This window comes from Mustelus asterias, chromosome 1 (genome assembly GCF_964213995.1).
Source record: "Mustelus asterias chromosome 1, sMusAst1.hap1.1, whole genome shotgun sequence".
NCBI classification, from domain to species: domain Eukaryota; kingdom Metazoa; phylum Chordata; class Chondrichthyes; order Carcharhiniformes; family Triakidae; genus Mustelus; species Mustelus asterias.
The window spans coordinates 179707227-179723737 of NC_135801.1; the positions used below are offsets into that span (position 1 = coordinate 179707227).

Below are 16511 nucleotides of genomic sequence, written 5' to 3' on the forward strand. Positions count from 1 at the left end.
CCTTGCCAGTAATATAATGAGGTTCTTGAATATATTTTAATGAATCTGCATTAAAGGGCCTACCTGGCACATTATCCTCCTCACTGAACATTCAAACCTCACTGCCATGATGTCATTGGCATTGAGGGGAGGGACCTGCTATTGGGAGGGGTGGGGGGGGAAGGCCCAGCAGTGAAGGGAGGGGGGAGAAACTGGCAGAGAGGGGTGGTGGAATCCTGGGGGTTGGGGAGGTGGGGGGGGGGTGGAAACGGTGGGGGGGGATGTCTGGCAGTGAGATGGGGAGGGCTGGTGATACTGTCCTGATGGTTTTTGGTTGTCGAGGGTTGGGAACTCCCGATAATTGTGCCTGGGAGGAGCCCCTGATGATTGTGCTATGGGTGACCCCCACCCCTCCCCCACTCTCCCCTTTGCCGACAAGAGTGACACTCCAACCCACCCCCATGCCTATATGAACAAGGCACTCTCCACACCACACGGACATGATTGTGAAATGCCCAACCCACTCACCGCAATTTGGCACTGCCCCTGCCATCCTAGATGTGATGCCCTGGCAAGTGAGACCCTGGCAGACATTTTCCAGGATGGCAGTGGTGCCAGCCTCATCAATGGTTGAAAGCAGCTTCCAATGCAGGCATGCTATTCCAGGATGAGAGGTTGAAGAGGAACCATTCTCAGAGAAAAAGTGAACTAAGGTCTTCAGAACAAAGCACTAGCCTGTGTGAATAAAACTGCAGCTGTAAAAGAGAAAGTACTTCAGATTCAATCACCCATGAAGGGAAACAAGAACAAACCAAGCTATTGCCTGCTGAGAAATAGCCTGGTGCTGTCAATCAGGAGATTATTAGAAGGTACTGGAGTGTGAGCATCTCAAAGCCTTTAAGCTTTCTAGAAAGGGTCAGGTACCAGGGGAAAAAACAAAGTGATCAAAAATGGGGCTAAATGAGCTGCTGTGGTGAAAAGGGAAAGTTATTGAGGCTTAGTGGAGAATGAACTGATTGTATCAACAATGAACTGTTTGATCTACTCGGCAGCTGTCAATCAGAGCAGTTCAAAATGGCCAGGCTGCACCTGTGGCTCATACAGGCTACAAAAGGGAACCCCTACTTGTGAAACTGATATCTTCTGTCAGTCAAAGGACTTCAAAGGGGTGTGCTCACACATGGGGCTTCAGAGATAGAGCGAGGGCAATCCCTTCTGTAGAAGATCTGTTCTGTGAGATCCTAAATGAATATTTCTCATCAGTATTTACTGTTGAGAAAAGCATGGATGTTAGGGAACTTGGGGAAATAAATAGTGATGTCTTGAGGAGTGTACATATTACAGAGAAGGAGGTGCTGGAAGTCTTAGAGCGCATCAAGATAGATAAATCCCTGGGACCTGATGAAGTGTATCCCAGGACATTGTGGGAGGCTAGGGAGGAAATTGCGGGTCCCTGAGCTCAGATATTTGAATCATCGATAGTTACAGGTGAGGTGAAGATTGGAGAGTGGCAAATGTTGTGCCTTTGTTTAAAAAGGGCTGCAGGGAAAAGCCTGGGAACTGCAGGCCAGTGAGCCTCACATCTGTGGTGAGTAAATTGTTGGAAGGTATTTTGAAAAACAGGATCTACAGGCATTTAGAGACGCAAGTACTGATTAGGGACAGTCAGCATGGCTTTGTGAGAGGAAAATCATGTCTCACAAATTTAATTGAGTTTTTTGAAGGGGTAATCAAGGAGGTAGATGAGGGCAGTGCAGTTGATGTTGTCTACATGGACTTTCGCAAGGCCTTTGACAAGGTACCGCATGGTAGGTTGTTGCATAAAGTTAAATCTCATGTGATCCAGGGTGAGGTATCTAAATGGATACAAAATTGGCTTCTTGACAGAAGCCAGAGGGTGGTTGTAGAGAATTGTTTTTCAAACTGGAGGCCTGTGACCAGCAGTGTGCCTCAGGGATCAGTGCAGGACCCACTGTTATTTGTCATTTATATTAATGATTTGGATGCGAATATAGGAGGCATAGTTAGTAAGTTTGCAGATGATTGGTGGCACAGTGGACAGTGAAGAAAGTTATCTCCAATTGCAACGGGATCTTGATCAATTCGGCCAATGGGCTGACGAATGGCAGATGGAGTTTAATTTAGACAAATGCGAGGTGATGCATTTTGGTAGATTGAACGAGGGCAGGAATTACTCACTTAATGGTAGGGCATTGGGGAGAGTTAGAGAACAAAGTGATCTCGGGGTACATGTTCATAGCTCCTTGAAAGTGGAGTCACAGGTGGACAGGGTGGTGAAGAAGGCATTCAGCATGCTTGGTTTCATCGGTCAGAACATTGAATACAGGAGTTGGAATGTCTTGTTGAAATTGTACAAGACATTTGTAAGGCCCCACTTGGAATACTGTGTGCAATTCTGGTCATCCTATTATAGAAAGATATTATTAAACTAGAAAGAGTGCAGAAAAGATTTACTCGGATGCTACCGGGGCTTGATGGATTGAGTTATAAGGAGAGGCTGGATAGACTGGGACTTTTTTCTCAGGAGCATAGGAGGCTGAGGGGTGATCTTATAGAGATCTATAAAATAATGAGGAGCACAGATCAGCTAGATATTCAATATCTTTTCCCAAAGGTAGGGGAATCTAAAAGTAGAGGGCATAGGTTTAAGGTGAGAGGGGAGAGATACAAAAGTGTCCAGAGGGGCAATTTTTTCACACAGAGGGTGGTGAGTGTCTGGAACAAGCTGTCAGAGGTAGTAGTAGAAGCGGGTACAATTTTGTCCTTTAAAAAGCGTTTAGATAGTTACATAGGTACGATGGGTATAGAGGGATAAAGACCAAATGCGGGCAATTGGGATTAGCTCAGGGTTTTTTTTTTAAAAAAGGACACATGGACAAGTTGGGCCGAAGGGCCTGTTTCCATGCTGTAAACCTCTATGACCTCTGTGACTCTAATTGAGTGTTCCAGTGATTTTGAAGGTTTCCAGGTGTCCAGGGAGCATGAATATTCAAGTGATTAAAGTGACCAGGCTACTTCAAAAGTACACATTGCAGAGACTGAAAGCAGCCTGCGATCACTATGCTGAGAGTGATCTCCAGTTTTCCCAGGGCAGCCCAGCCACGAGACCTCCATCCTGAGCAGGAGACTCGAGGTCAACCTTCAGCCCACCCAACCTCCAGTTCCTTTGGGGGTTAGGGTTAGTGGCCTGGCAGTGGCAGAGGAGCACTAGGGCACATAATTTGCCCACCCTCGGAGTCCAAGATGCCAGACCCATGCTTGTCAGGACATGTACTGTTTGGTACCCCCTGAATTTCCCACTGGGTGGGAAGGAGCATAACAGGGGGCCGGAGCAGCCGGCCTGAAACCCATTAATTGTATTGAAGTAACATTTACAGGGTATTCATTGATTTTGTGAGAACCTGATTGGGGCTGATGCGGTAGGCAGGGAGACTTCCAATGGTTTTGACATGTGGTGAGAATCCTGTTTTGACCCTCACGCCCAATTCAACGGGCCAGTGGTGATCCTGGCTGCAGCTAGCAGCAGTGGTGAATCACCCCTTAAATATTTGTTCACTTTTGGTGACAGTACATAGCCTCCTCACTTGAGACGTGTCTTCTAGTCTGATGCTTGCTCTTTGGTCCCACTGGAACAAGAAGACAGTTTGCCTATTTAGAATAAATGATAATATTGTGGCTTATTGTCACTTTCAAATTCTGGTAATTGTTGCTGTTTGTTCCAATGCAACAATCATTGTTATAATAAAATGAAAATAATTTGATCTTTTCTAAGCTGAAGTCCTAAAATCGCTCATAAAATTAAAGACCAGAGAAGTGACACTGGATGATAGGGATTCCTCCTTATTTGAAGATTAGCTGATATTGTATGTCCTTAAACTATCTGTTCTCTTATTCTATTCCAAAATCAAATGAAATTTTTGGTGAAACGGATTCTATGGTAGTCCCTCACTTCTCTAATAACTGCATTAGGAAGAGATAAAATGTAAATGACAAACATGATGGAAGAAAGAAATGACCTCAAATTACATGTTGAGAAAGGGGGCAGCAATAATTTTCCATTTATAATAATTTGTTTCTCTTTGCTCCATACTTTACCTTCAGAATAAGATCATTTTGGACCCTATGCACTTCAGTGAACAGCGATACAGGCCATCTCTCGAGGAGAGGCTGGAGAGTATTATCAGTGGCGCGGCATTGATGGCAGACTCGTCTTGTACACGTGATGACCGGCGGGAAAGAATTGTGGCTGAGTGTAATGCTGTGCGACAGGCCCTTCAGGATCTTCTCACTGAATACATGAATAATGTAAGTTATATGAAACCAATTTGCTGTGGGGTCTATGATCCTCCATGTCTGTATTCCATACAAATTCTCAGCTAACTTCCACATAAAATTGCATGAGTTGGTTTTCAAGGTTTTGAAATTATTAGCACTAATTTATTTGCAACAGAAATGAATAATACAACTAGAAAATTTCTCCCAGAGGCTTCAAGAGATGTGATGAAGGAGTGATGCACTAGTTTGTTATTAAGGATGTGCTTTTTGAAAATAGGGAATTAATCGTAGTCCAAATGTGGCGTATTGAAAGTGACAGGTTTAACAAAATTGATCACTGCTGCAGGCAGCTATTTTTCATATCTTTCATTGACTCTCTATTGTATGGAATATGTTCAGAGCATTTTCAATTCTTCAATATAATCAGAAAAATAAATCAGAAATCAAAGCTATAAGATACAACTCAGGAAATGTAGTTTTATTTCATAATTGTCACTATGCGTTTCATTTACAACTACAATGCAATGTTTTTCTGACTACTGTGATTCTATGCTTAAAGGAAAACCTTCCATGATCTCATAATGACCTCTGCAATCTCTTTAATATCTGATACTTGATTTTGCGTATTGTATTCAATATTTATATTTTGACTAGAAGCCTGTAGAATTAACCTTTATATAAAATGAGCGGTACCATGTCCCAATTCCTCTTTAGTCCTTGAATTAATAACTTAAAATTATATTTTATGACAGTGTGTGACAATGTATGTCCATTGAGATCTATATTGTGTCATTATTTTAAGTTGTAATATCTGTGTGAAATGGTGGAAGATATGAAGGGTTCAGTAGGAATGGCATATCCATATGGGTTATGATGATGCAGTGACTTTTTCAAGATCCTTATGGCTGACTGAAGTACACTTGTAAAATGAAAAATGCAGTATATTTTTGGCCATGCCATATCTTTTGTGTGTTGAGCCCAATTTCACATGCACTAACATTCTGTTTGAATATAAAATGATCTAATTTAGCTACCTTCCTTCACATTGGAAAATAGTACATTATGCAATTCTACATTCTTCATTAATACTTCTCCGGGTGCTTTTCTTCTCTAGTTATCTTGTGGTAGATCTATCATGGTTTCCTATTAGCTAGATGGCCTCCTTTACAGTTTGCAATCATTCAACTTTGTTACCTGGTTGACCAATTTAATATTGACTAGATATATTTTCTTCGCCTTTGTATCTAGATGCAATCAAAATCATTGCGTTTTACATTTTTGTCATGTTTAATCTGTTGTGCAAGTTGCAATGCCCCAGTGGAGTACTGAAATTACTGTTGCCTGATAGAATTTTCACAGATACAAATAAAATTATTTTGAAGACTAATATTGATAGATTTTTTTTAGGCAAGGGAATCTAGGGATGTGGAGCAAAAGCAGGCAACTACGGTTTATCTGCAGATCAGTGATCTTATGAATGGCAGAACAGGTTGGAAGGACTGAATTACTTTCTCCAGATCTCATGTTCCTGTGTATCTTATTGCTGACGTAGTATGTAGTATTTACAGCAAAGAAATGGGCCAATAGGTGGGGCATGTCTGTGCCAGTATTTACGCTCCACAGGAGCTGCCTGCCATTTCATCTCACCCAATCAACACATTCAGTAAGAAAGGTTGTGAGCACTATTTTAAGTTAAAACACCTGATTACAACGACTGACAGCTTGCTCACTATGGAATTAAAGTAAGCTTTACTTCTAAGCTGATTAAACACAATATCATACCAAGTCTAGCAATCTTTTCGTAGCCTTTTCTTTTCTATACTTCTACTCAGAACAGGTTGGAAGGGCTGAATTACTTTTTCTGAATCTCATATTCCTGTTTATCTTATTGCTTGTGTAGTATATAGTATTTACAGCAAAGATATGGGCCAATAGGTGGAACATATCTGTGCCAATATTTATGCTCCACAGGAGCTGCCTGCCACTTCATCTCACCCAATCAACATATTCAGTAAGAAAGTTTGTGAGCTCGATTTTAAGTAAGAAATAAAAAGACTGGTTACAGTGAAATCCAAACATTTTCTGGAAATTTAACAGTGAATTTACTATGCGAACCGTTATTAGCGTACACATCGTCCAGTAATTAGTGGTGAGGAAGAATTGCCTCATGTGTTGTGAATTGCAACAAATTTCTAAAAGATTCCTACCAATCTGCCATCTGTCTTGTGAAAATGGCACTTTGCATTCCCAATGAGTTTCAAGAACTTGCAGCCTTTGCATAGGAAGTACAAATTAAATCACCCCTTATGATTGCATGGGAAGGGATTAGATGCTGGAGGTGATAGGAGAGCACAACGGTGTCATAAAAGGAACAGTGCCTTTGACGGGGGTGGGGATGGGAGGAAAGTAACGACATCATGCTCCAGATGGCAGAAATGGCACAAAATGATCCTTTGAATGTAGACTCTGGTGGGGTGGAAAGTGAGGACAATGAGAACCCTATCTTGGTTCTAGGACGAAGGTGAAGGTGTGTAAGAGCAAGGTGCAGGAAATGGGCTGAATGTGGTTGAGAGTGCTGTCAACCACAGTTTGGAGGTGGAGGGATGGAATCCTTGCTTGAGGAAAAAGTATGTCAGAAACATCATTATGGAAGGTGACATCATCAGAACAGTCGCAGTGGGGCAGATAATGCAGTCTGCTTAAGCATTCATTCCTTTATAACTTAGTCAGCTTTCATTTATTGCTGTGTCACTTTGAAAAATGCTTGTTTCTTTAAAAAAATATCATCATTTGTATACAGGCATAATTATTATAGAACATAGAACAGTACAGCACAGAACAGGCCCTTCGGCCCACGATGTTGTGCCGAGCTTTGTCTGAAATCCAGATCAAGCTATTTCCTCCCTATCATCCCAAAGTGCTCCATGTGCCTATCCAATAGCTTCTGAAATGTTCCTAAAGTTTCTGACTCCACTATCCCTGCAGGCAGTCCGTTCCACACCCCAACCACTCTCTGAGTAAAAAACCTACCTCGGACATCCTTCCTGTATCTCCCACCATGAACCCTATAGTTATGCCCCCAAGTTACCGCTCCATTCACCCGAGGAAATAGTCTTTGAACGTTCACTCTATCCCCCTCATCTTCTTATAAACCTCTATCAAGTCTCTTCTCAACCTCCTCCGCTCCAAAGAGAAAAGCCCAAGTTCCCTCAACCTTTCCTCATAAGACCTACCGTCCAAACGAGGTAGCATCCTGGTAAATGTCCTTTGCGCTCTTTCCAGTGTCTCCACATCCTTCTTATAGTGAGATGACCAGAACTGCATGCAATATTCCAAATGTGGTCTCACCAAGGTTCCTATACAGTTGCAGCATAACCCCACGGCTCTTAAACTCAAACGCCCTGTTAATGAACGCCAACACACTATAGGCTTTCTTCACAGCTCTATCCACTTGAGTGGCAACCTTCAGAGATCTGTGGATATGAACCCCAAGATCTCTCTGTTCCTCCACATTCTTCATATCTACTGTAAACAGTTTTGGATGCATTCAGACATCAAGAAACAGAGTTTGGTTGAAGTGATCCCCATTTGTATTGTTAGATATTAGAAATTTAAGTGGTTTAATTTAGTGTTTTTGGGTAAGAAAGGATAAAACTCTAGTTTCAGTTCAAATTATGTTTCTATTGGGCTGAGAAAGGGTTTATGATGGGTAATGTAAATAAGAGATTGGGAAAAGAATGAGATGTTGCTCAGCAACCAAGGACTACTTGAGGGAAAATGCCTCTTTAAGTTTGTTTTTAACTGCAAGGCAGAGTAGAAGGGACTTTGCAGAGAGAGCAGGAACATCTGTCACAGCTTTGCGAGAAGAAATGCCATACAATGGGGTAAAGAGCAAGAAAGCAAGTGCAACAACTCTAAAGAACATCTTGTTCAGGAAACCAGAGACATAAAGAGAGGTCCCCAGGAAATCTGAAGTTGAATGAACTGGAATTAGAACAGGGTATTACTGTTCAATGAAGTCTCAGACAGAACAGAGAACAAGTTAGAAAGTGAGAAGCCAGAAAGATGTCTGAAGTAGTTCTAAGGTTTGTGATATCTTACCACAGTCTATGAGGGATAGATGAATAATTGTAGAGCAACTTGTGGCTGAATCTCTGTGTTTATGTAAAAACATTCAAAACAAAGGAATCCTGAAAGGGGAGTTGGAAAACCTGGAGGTGGATCCTTGATGAAAACAGCTGAGAGAAAGCATTTTTGAAAGAAGATTTTAAAGCATGTCTTTTTGAGAGTAAATAAGAGATTGGGAAAAGAATGAGATTGTGTGACAATCATCTGGGGGAAATTTGAGGAGAAATTGACTGAATGACATGTGCCACTAGGTTTTAGAGTGGGGTGTTATGCAAAAATTGGGGAAGTAGCGGATTGTCAGAGCATACAGCAGGATATAAATTGGCTGGAGACCTGGGCCGAAAGATGGCACATGGAATTTACCCAAATGTGAGGTGATAGTGAGGTGAGTGAATAGTCAAAGTCCTTTCCCCAGAGTTGAATGGTCAATTATTCGGGGGCACAGTTTGAAAGTGAGAGGGGGAAAGTTTAGAAGAGATGTAAGGGGCAATTTTTTCACAGAGGGTGGTGAATGCTTGGAACACGGTGCCAGAGGAGGGGATGGAAGCAGATTCTATAACAAAGTTCAAGAGGCATCACGATAGATACATGAATAGGCAGGGAATAGAGGGATATGGACCATGCAAAGACAAGAAAATATTAGATTAGAGAGGCATCTATGTTGACACAGACTTAGTGGGCTGAAGGGCCTGTTCCTATGCTGTACTGTTCTTTGTTATTCTTGAAATTTGTGAAAATAAGGGGGAATAAAGGAGTATTGTTTTATAGTAAAACATTTCATGCTTAATAATTGTTTCTTGTTGTTAAAAGCTAATTGGCATTCCTGTGCCTCTGTTCCTTCACATTTTCTTAAAGAAAAGTAAAAGTTGCGGTCTTTTGAGCCAGATTTCCATTCTGGGACTTCCTCTCCGCTAGAAACACCAACTGCATCGTAACACAGAGTATTAAAAAAATGGTGGCATGGACAAGTTGGGTCGAAGGGTCTGTTTCCATGCTGTAAACCTCTATGACTCTATTAACAAAAATCTGCCATGTTGTGCAAAAAAAATCTCAAAATTTGAAGATCATTTAAAAATAATTAGCATCCACCCGTATCTCCATAAAACTAAGCTAATTCTGGGAAGATTAACATTCTAAATGTATTTATTTTGTTCCTGATTGAGGGAGAGAGAAGTCTGCATTTTCAAATATGGTGAAATTAAGGCAGACTACTTGTTAATACAATGTTTGGGACTGTGAGTTGAAGAAAATTTATTTGTCGTAAACCTACAGAATTCCGTAGGCTGGGTGCTGAAAATAACAGCAATAACCAGAGTGAACAAATGTATTTTTCCATTTTGGACTTTCTTACACTCTCACCACAATGACTTTGCTGGGATATTGGGCCAGAGCAGGGGCTTCGGACTACTTGGATCACACTTCAAATAGCCAGACCAATTGGCTATCACCTCTACAATGAACTTCTTTGAATTGTTATTTATCATATTTTTATTATTCAATTTTGGGATGTGAGCACCCCTTTGCTTTATTTCTCATCTCTGGGAATACGGTGGGTTTTCTTGTTTGTTCCAATTGAGCGACTTGCAGCTTATTTGGAGACAGAGGCTAGACCAGGTAAGGGCGACTAGTTTCGTTCCAAAAGGACATTAGTGAACCACTTCAGTTTTTAATAGCAATACAATAGCTTTGTTGTGGCTTTTACTGATAATTCCAGAATTTCACAAAACTGAATTCAAATTCTTCAGCTTCTGTGGTGGGTTTGAACTTTGAACTAAATGCCAAATCCTCTGGATTATGAGCTCAGTAACCACTACATTTTATGCTACAATATGAATGAATAGTGGCTCGAGAACAAAATGTAGACACGTGTTCTTTTAGAAGAAATGAGATGTTCCTTTACTTTTCATGAATTCATTCTTGCATCTTTATTCATTGGTTGGTTCAAAAATTTCTGTAAGAAATGTTCTTTTAATACTAATTATAGGCCGGTGAGCTTGACATCCGTGGTAGGGAAATTGTTGGGGAAGATTCTTAGAGATAGGATATATGTGCATTTAGAACTGAATAATCTCATTAGCGATAGACAACATGGTTTTGTACGAGGGAGGTCATGCCTCACAAATTTGGTTGAGTTTTTTGAGGAGGTGACAAAAACGATTGACGAGGGAAGGGCCATGGATGTCGTCTATATGGATTTTAGTAAAGCGTTTGACAAGGTCCCTCATGGCAGGCTGGTGCAAAAGGTTAAATCTCACGGGATAAAAGGTGAGCTAGCTAGATGGGTGGAGAACTGGATTAGCCATAGAAGACAGAGGGTAACAGTGGAGGGTCTTTTTCCGGTTGGAGGTCTGTGACTAGTGTTGTTTCGCAGGGCTCTGTACTGGGACCTCTGCTGTTTGTGATATATATAAATGATTTGGAGGACGATGTAGCTGGTGTGATCAGTAAGTTTGCGGACGACACAAAGATTGCTGGAGTTGCGGATAGAGATGAACGTTGTCAGAGGATACAGCAGGACATAGATAGGCTGGAACATTGGGTGGAGAAATGGCAGATGGAATTTAATCCAGATAAATGCAAAGTGATGCATTTTGATAGATCTAATGTAAGGGGGAGCTACACAATAAATGGCAGAACCATCAGGAGTATGGACACACAGAGGGACCTGGGTGTACAAGTCCACAGATCCTTAAAGGTGGCAGCACAGGTGGAGAGGGTGGTCAAGAAGGCATATGGCATGCTTGCTTTTATTGGACGGGGCATAGAATATAAAAGTTGGCATATGATGTTGCAGCTGTATAGAACGTTGGTTAGGCCACATTTGGAATACTGCGTCCAGTTCTGGTCGCCACACTGCCAGAAGGACTTGGAGGCTTTGGAGAGAGTGCAGAGAAGGTTTACCAGGATGTTGCCTGGTATGGAAGGTCTTAGCTATGAGGAGAGATTGGGTGAACTGGGGTTGTTCTCCCTGGAAAGACGGAGGATGAGGGGCGACCTAATAGTGGTGTATAAAATTATGAAGGGCATAGATAGGGTGAACAGTGGGAAGCTTTTTCCCAGGTCGGAGGTGACGAACACAAGGGGTCACGGGTTCATGGTGAGGGGGGCAAGGTTCAACACAGATGTCAGGGGGACGTATTTTACACAGAGGGTGGTGAGGGCCTGGAATGCACTGCCAACAAGGTGATTGAGGCGGACACACTGGGATCGTTTAAGACTTATCTAGATAGCCACATGAACAGACTGGGAATAGAGGGATACAAACGAATGGTCTAGTTGGGCACATGAGCGGCGCAGGCTTGGAGGGCCGAAGGGCCTGTTCCTGTGCTGTATTGTTCTTTGTTCTTAATTATAAGAAGGCAAATAGCTGCCAGTTGTGAAAAATGACTGAAAATTCTATATTGACACCATAGTCACCTTTGATCTTTGAGATCTTAGATCTTGGATCCTAGACTGTTAGCTGGCATTCATCATTTTGTGGTTTTCTCTTTGAGGTTAGCCTCCATCTTCCATTAATTTGAGCTCTATGAGAACTCTACTGCCCATACTTTAACTCGCATTAAGTTCTGTTCAACCATCATCTTTGTACTTTCTGATCTATATTGGCTACTGGTCTATAGTGGCTTAATTTTAATATTTTTGTAATGAAACCCTTGTGATATCTATATGTAACTCAAATTAGGTACATGTATTGCATTTGTTTAAGGGTCTCTGATAGTATAAATTTACAACTAAACCAGCACAAGTAGTAGAATAATCTCTAGATACATCCTGTTGTCTGGATTTCTATAGTGCAAAGGGAGACCATCACTCCTGGTTACATGATGACATTCAGGGACCTGGCTCATCTGCATGTTGAGCTCTTTAAAGGGACCTCACCCTTAAAGTGATATTACAACATCCCTTTTGCCCGGAGTTAAGTCTTGTACGTTACAAGTGAGACACAGAACGGCAACAGAAAATAAAAACAGAAAATGCTGGAAAATGCAGCAGGTCTGGCAGCATCTGAGGAGAGAGAAACAGATTGAATGTTTCTAGTCTGTATGACTTTTCTTCACAGTAATAGAAAACTTAATTTATACAGAGATAAGGACTGCAAGCTTTACGAGTAGAGAAACAATAATTTTTCGGCTCCCCCATGGGCTGCCATTGAGGATTTTCCTGTCCCACCAATGTCAATGCCGTTTTGTGTGGCTCACCTGTCTGGCTGTGGTGGGACCAGAAGATCCCGCCGGAGTGAAGGGCTAGAAAATCCTGTCCAATAATTGCAAAATGTATGAGCTTGGAGTCCAGAGGTCCATATATTATTTTGGTGGTTTGCCAGCTCTTACAGATCTTGCTATGGTGGAATCGTCTGGAGATGTGGGTTTCACCCATGGCTTTTCTTGATTCACAGGCGTGTTGTTGGTGTGTTGATTTGTAATCCTGATGTTCTATCCCACTGTTATTATTTGGGTGTGTTCTTCCACGTTGGCTGTGTGTAATTGGCATGTTGAGCATTTCTCTTAGCTGGCTTCTATTCCTCCTCAACATTGTCTCCTGGGATATTTTGACTTCATAAGACCTGGGATCACTGCATATTTGGATACCTTTGCAGGTAACCATGTTCCCATCTAGGAGTTTGCAACCCTGTCTTTTTTTCCCTACATGTAGCTGAGATAGTTTTGCGTGCCAATCCTTCCTTGTTTTTTGAGAAGTGTGTCTTGCATCGAAGAGAATTTCAATAGATGATGACTTGGCAATACTGTTCTCACTTGCTTTCCAAACATGGGGTGGAATTCTCCCATGTCCCTGTTCAATGATGAATTAGGGAGAAAAAATTGTCAGGAGTGCAAACATTGGTTTGCACGCCAGCATGAATTTCCCACAGAATCATTCACTGGTACCTGCTATTGCAGATCGAGAAACCTCCTGATGAAACTGATTTACATTCCACTATTCGGATGTAGATGAAAGCCGAACCGGGATCTCATACCAATGTCTCACTGATACCAGCAGGGAAATACACCAGTCCAAACACGTCTAGAAAAATGTGGTGTACAGATGTTGGGATTCACCTAACAATGTCTGACTACGTCCAGAGTTTGGAATGGAGGCCGCCCGAAATCCTGGACCCTGAAACACCACAGCAATAGGTGGGGGGAGCATCTACAGGTGGATCTTCCAGATTCAGTATCATCAATAAGGTCCATCTATCCCCCAATGTTCCGAGATATCCATTTTCATTATCAGCGATCCATCTTCTTTCTTCAAGAATGCAACAGTGACGTTGGGCACCTTTTCAAAAGGTGACTATGTGCCAAGACACCTGCCCCACCACAGAATACAGTTGCATCATTAATAATGTCAAGAAATGAAGATATGTCATGGTTTCTCCCTGGCCTTCGCAACGGGAAACACTCAACAGTCCCACTCCTACCAGTTTGAGAAGGGAGAATTCTATTCATGATCTCTTCTCACGATGGTAAAGCCAGAGATGGAGCATGGCGACACAGAAATCTTGTTTCATTATCCTACACTTCAAGATAACTGATATGACAGTGTGGACAATGTGCAGATTGAGGGTCGTGTGGTGAGGACACCATGTGATTCATGCCCCATTTGGCATACATGCCCCTGAAAGGTCTGCCTGTATACTGTAGTCCATTGTCAGAAATGAAATTATCAAGTGCACCGAACAGACTGAATATTGCATCCAATGTGTCTTCCATCGATGTACCTGATGGGTCCCTTGCTGCCTGACAGTTGAAAATTTGGAGAAGAAATCAGTGACTTAAGATAAAGTCATCTCCATTTACAATAAATAAATCGGTGACTATTTTGGACTAAGGAACTGACCAAACCTAATGAAGGTGAAGTGGTTCTTAGGTTGCTGTGGCTGTTGGCTCTGACATGCTTCACATATCCTCACTAACTTATCAATGTCATCATTAATCTCTGACCAATAGTCCATATCACATGCCAATCATCTTGTCTGCCCTATGCCCATATGTCCCTGGTGTAGTTGTGACAGTATGTCCTGCCGAGAGCTTCAAACACATTTCCCTTTGAAAATTATACCTCTTGAGATATTGGGATTACCAAGTATATCCCTGTATGGCCAGAAACATTTGAGGTTGGCTGGCACCCCTTGTAGCATGGTTGATTCTTCTACAATAGTTTTTCTTCAGTTGTGGGTCTTTGACTGTTTCTGACTGAAGTTGATCGCGCTAATGCTGGCTAACATGCAGTCGATCGATTTTGAGCGCATCTTGCACCTCAATGTTCACACTATTTACTTGTTGATCCAGTGGAATTTCTGCATTCTTGTTTGGCTTTGGCAATCTGCTCAGCATGTCCGAGGTGGCCATTTTGTTACCAGGTTTGCAGCAGACCTTGAAGTCATATCCTGTACTTTTATGAGGAGTCATTGTTGTTGAAGTGGTGACAGCGATTTGTGCCAGATCATTTCCAGTGGCTTGTCATCAGTTTGGACCGTGAATTGCTTGACAAGTGTGGGATCTTGTGATTGCAAATTCTAGAATATGCATGTCATGTTCTATGTTGGAGTATTTGGATTGTGCTTGAGGTAGGCTTTTGCATCTGAATGTGACTGGTTTGCCACTTGCATGATGAACGTTGCTAGTCCTTTCTGCGAGGCATCAACTTCTAGGATTTTCTTCTTCTTTGGGCCATACTTCTGTAGGGTACAGTAGTATGGTCCAAAGACCACAACCTAGATATGTTGTGGTCTTGCTGCTACACAGGTGATATGGCTTTTCTGTAACTCTAAATGATAATGCTTTGCCAGAAAAGTTCAAAACGTATGGTGCCAAGAATTTGAAAAACTCAAGGCAAGATAAAGCTCGGCACAACATCGTGGGCCGAAGGGCCTGTTCTGTGCTGTACTGTTCTATGATCTTCTTTGTCCTGTTATTTTTTTCATTCATGGGACATGGGCATTTCTGGCTGGCCAGCATTTATTGCCCATCCCTAGTTGTCCGAGGGCAGTTGAGAGTCATCCACATTGCTGTGGCTCTGGAGTCACATGTGGGCCAGACCAGGTGAGGATGGCAGATTTCCTTCCTTAAAGGACATTAGTGAACCAGATGGGTTTTTCCGACAATCGACAATGGTTTCATGGTCATTGAAGATTCTTAATTCCACATTTTTAAAAAATTGAATTCAAATTCCACCATTTGCCCTGGCGAGATTTGAACCCGGACCCCCAGAACATTAGCTGAGTTTCTGAATGAATAGTCTAGTGATAATATTAATAGGCCATCACTCTCCATGGGTAGGCATATATCTGACATCTTTGACTTTGTCTGAACCAGGACGGATTTTGCAATATAAATAGATAGAACAAAAGAAATTGATCTGACTCACCTGGCACTTCCTGCTGTTAAAGCCAAGCTCCTCATGGCGAGCTGCTGTCATCAGTGAGTGAGGATTTTAATTGTGCTCAACTTTAATATGACTGATGGGCAAAACCATCAGTGATGCATATGCATCCAGGAATGCTTTCTGTGATTCTGTACATATGCTGCCTGAATAGGTCTTGACTGACAGGCTAAAAGGTAGACTCTGGAAGCATTATCTTCAGAATGTGGTGGCTTCCTGAGATTCCTTAACTAAATGGACTGATCAATACCTATGTTTGGCTTCCAGCTTAGAGAAGAATTCAGCTCCTATAAACCTGGGATTCAGTTCCTTCAGTGTTGGAATCTGGTGTGGGCATCTCTTTCAGCAGATGTTTAGATGGTTTGTGTTTAGACATACCATGATTGTGCCATACAATTAGAACATACATAATTGAACCACATCAGTCCTTTCCACGATGCACATGGCGGATGATTCCATTGTAATCCATGTCATCCAGCTCCCATTAAGCTTTTCTTGGATATGGTTGCTGCTACTTTCTAGGAGGGTCGATTGATGGAATTGTGTCTTCTCCGAGGTGCAGTTCAGCATCACCTTTGAAACCGCCAATATAGCTCCTGGACTGACTTAATGTGAGTGTTCTTAGTCTCTTTTGCTGCCACTGGTTCGTTGGTGATTTTGTGGAAAGTTGCAATGTTAAGATCAGTACATGCTGCTAGTCCTGCCACCACTGGTCTGCACGTGTG

At 42.0% G+C, this 16511-nt stretch overlaps 1 protein-coding gene across 7 annotated transcripts in view; it reads left to right on the forward strand.

The window, feature by feature from the left end:
- Nucleotides 1-16511, forward strand: part of LOC144504323 (catenin alpha-2) — a 1369240-nt gene that overhangs the window by 151733 nt on the left and 1200996 nt on the right. For all 7 annotated transcript variants that reach the window (XM_078229613.1, XM_078229524.1, XM_078229870.1 and 4 more), the window contains one exon: nt 4102-4305. In XM_078229613.1, the coding sequence (XP_078085739.1) occupies nt 4102-4305 (204 nt within the window). The remainder of the gene's footprint in view (nt 1-4101; nt 4306-16511) is intronic.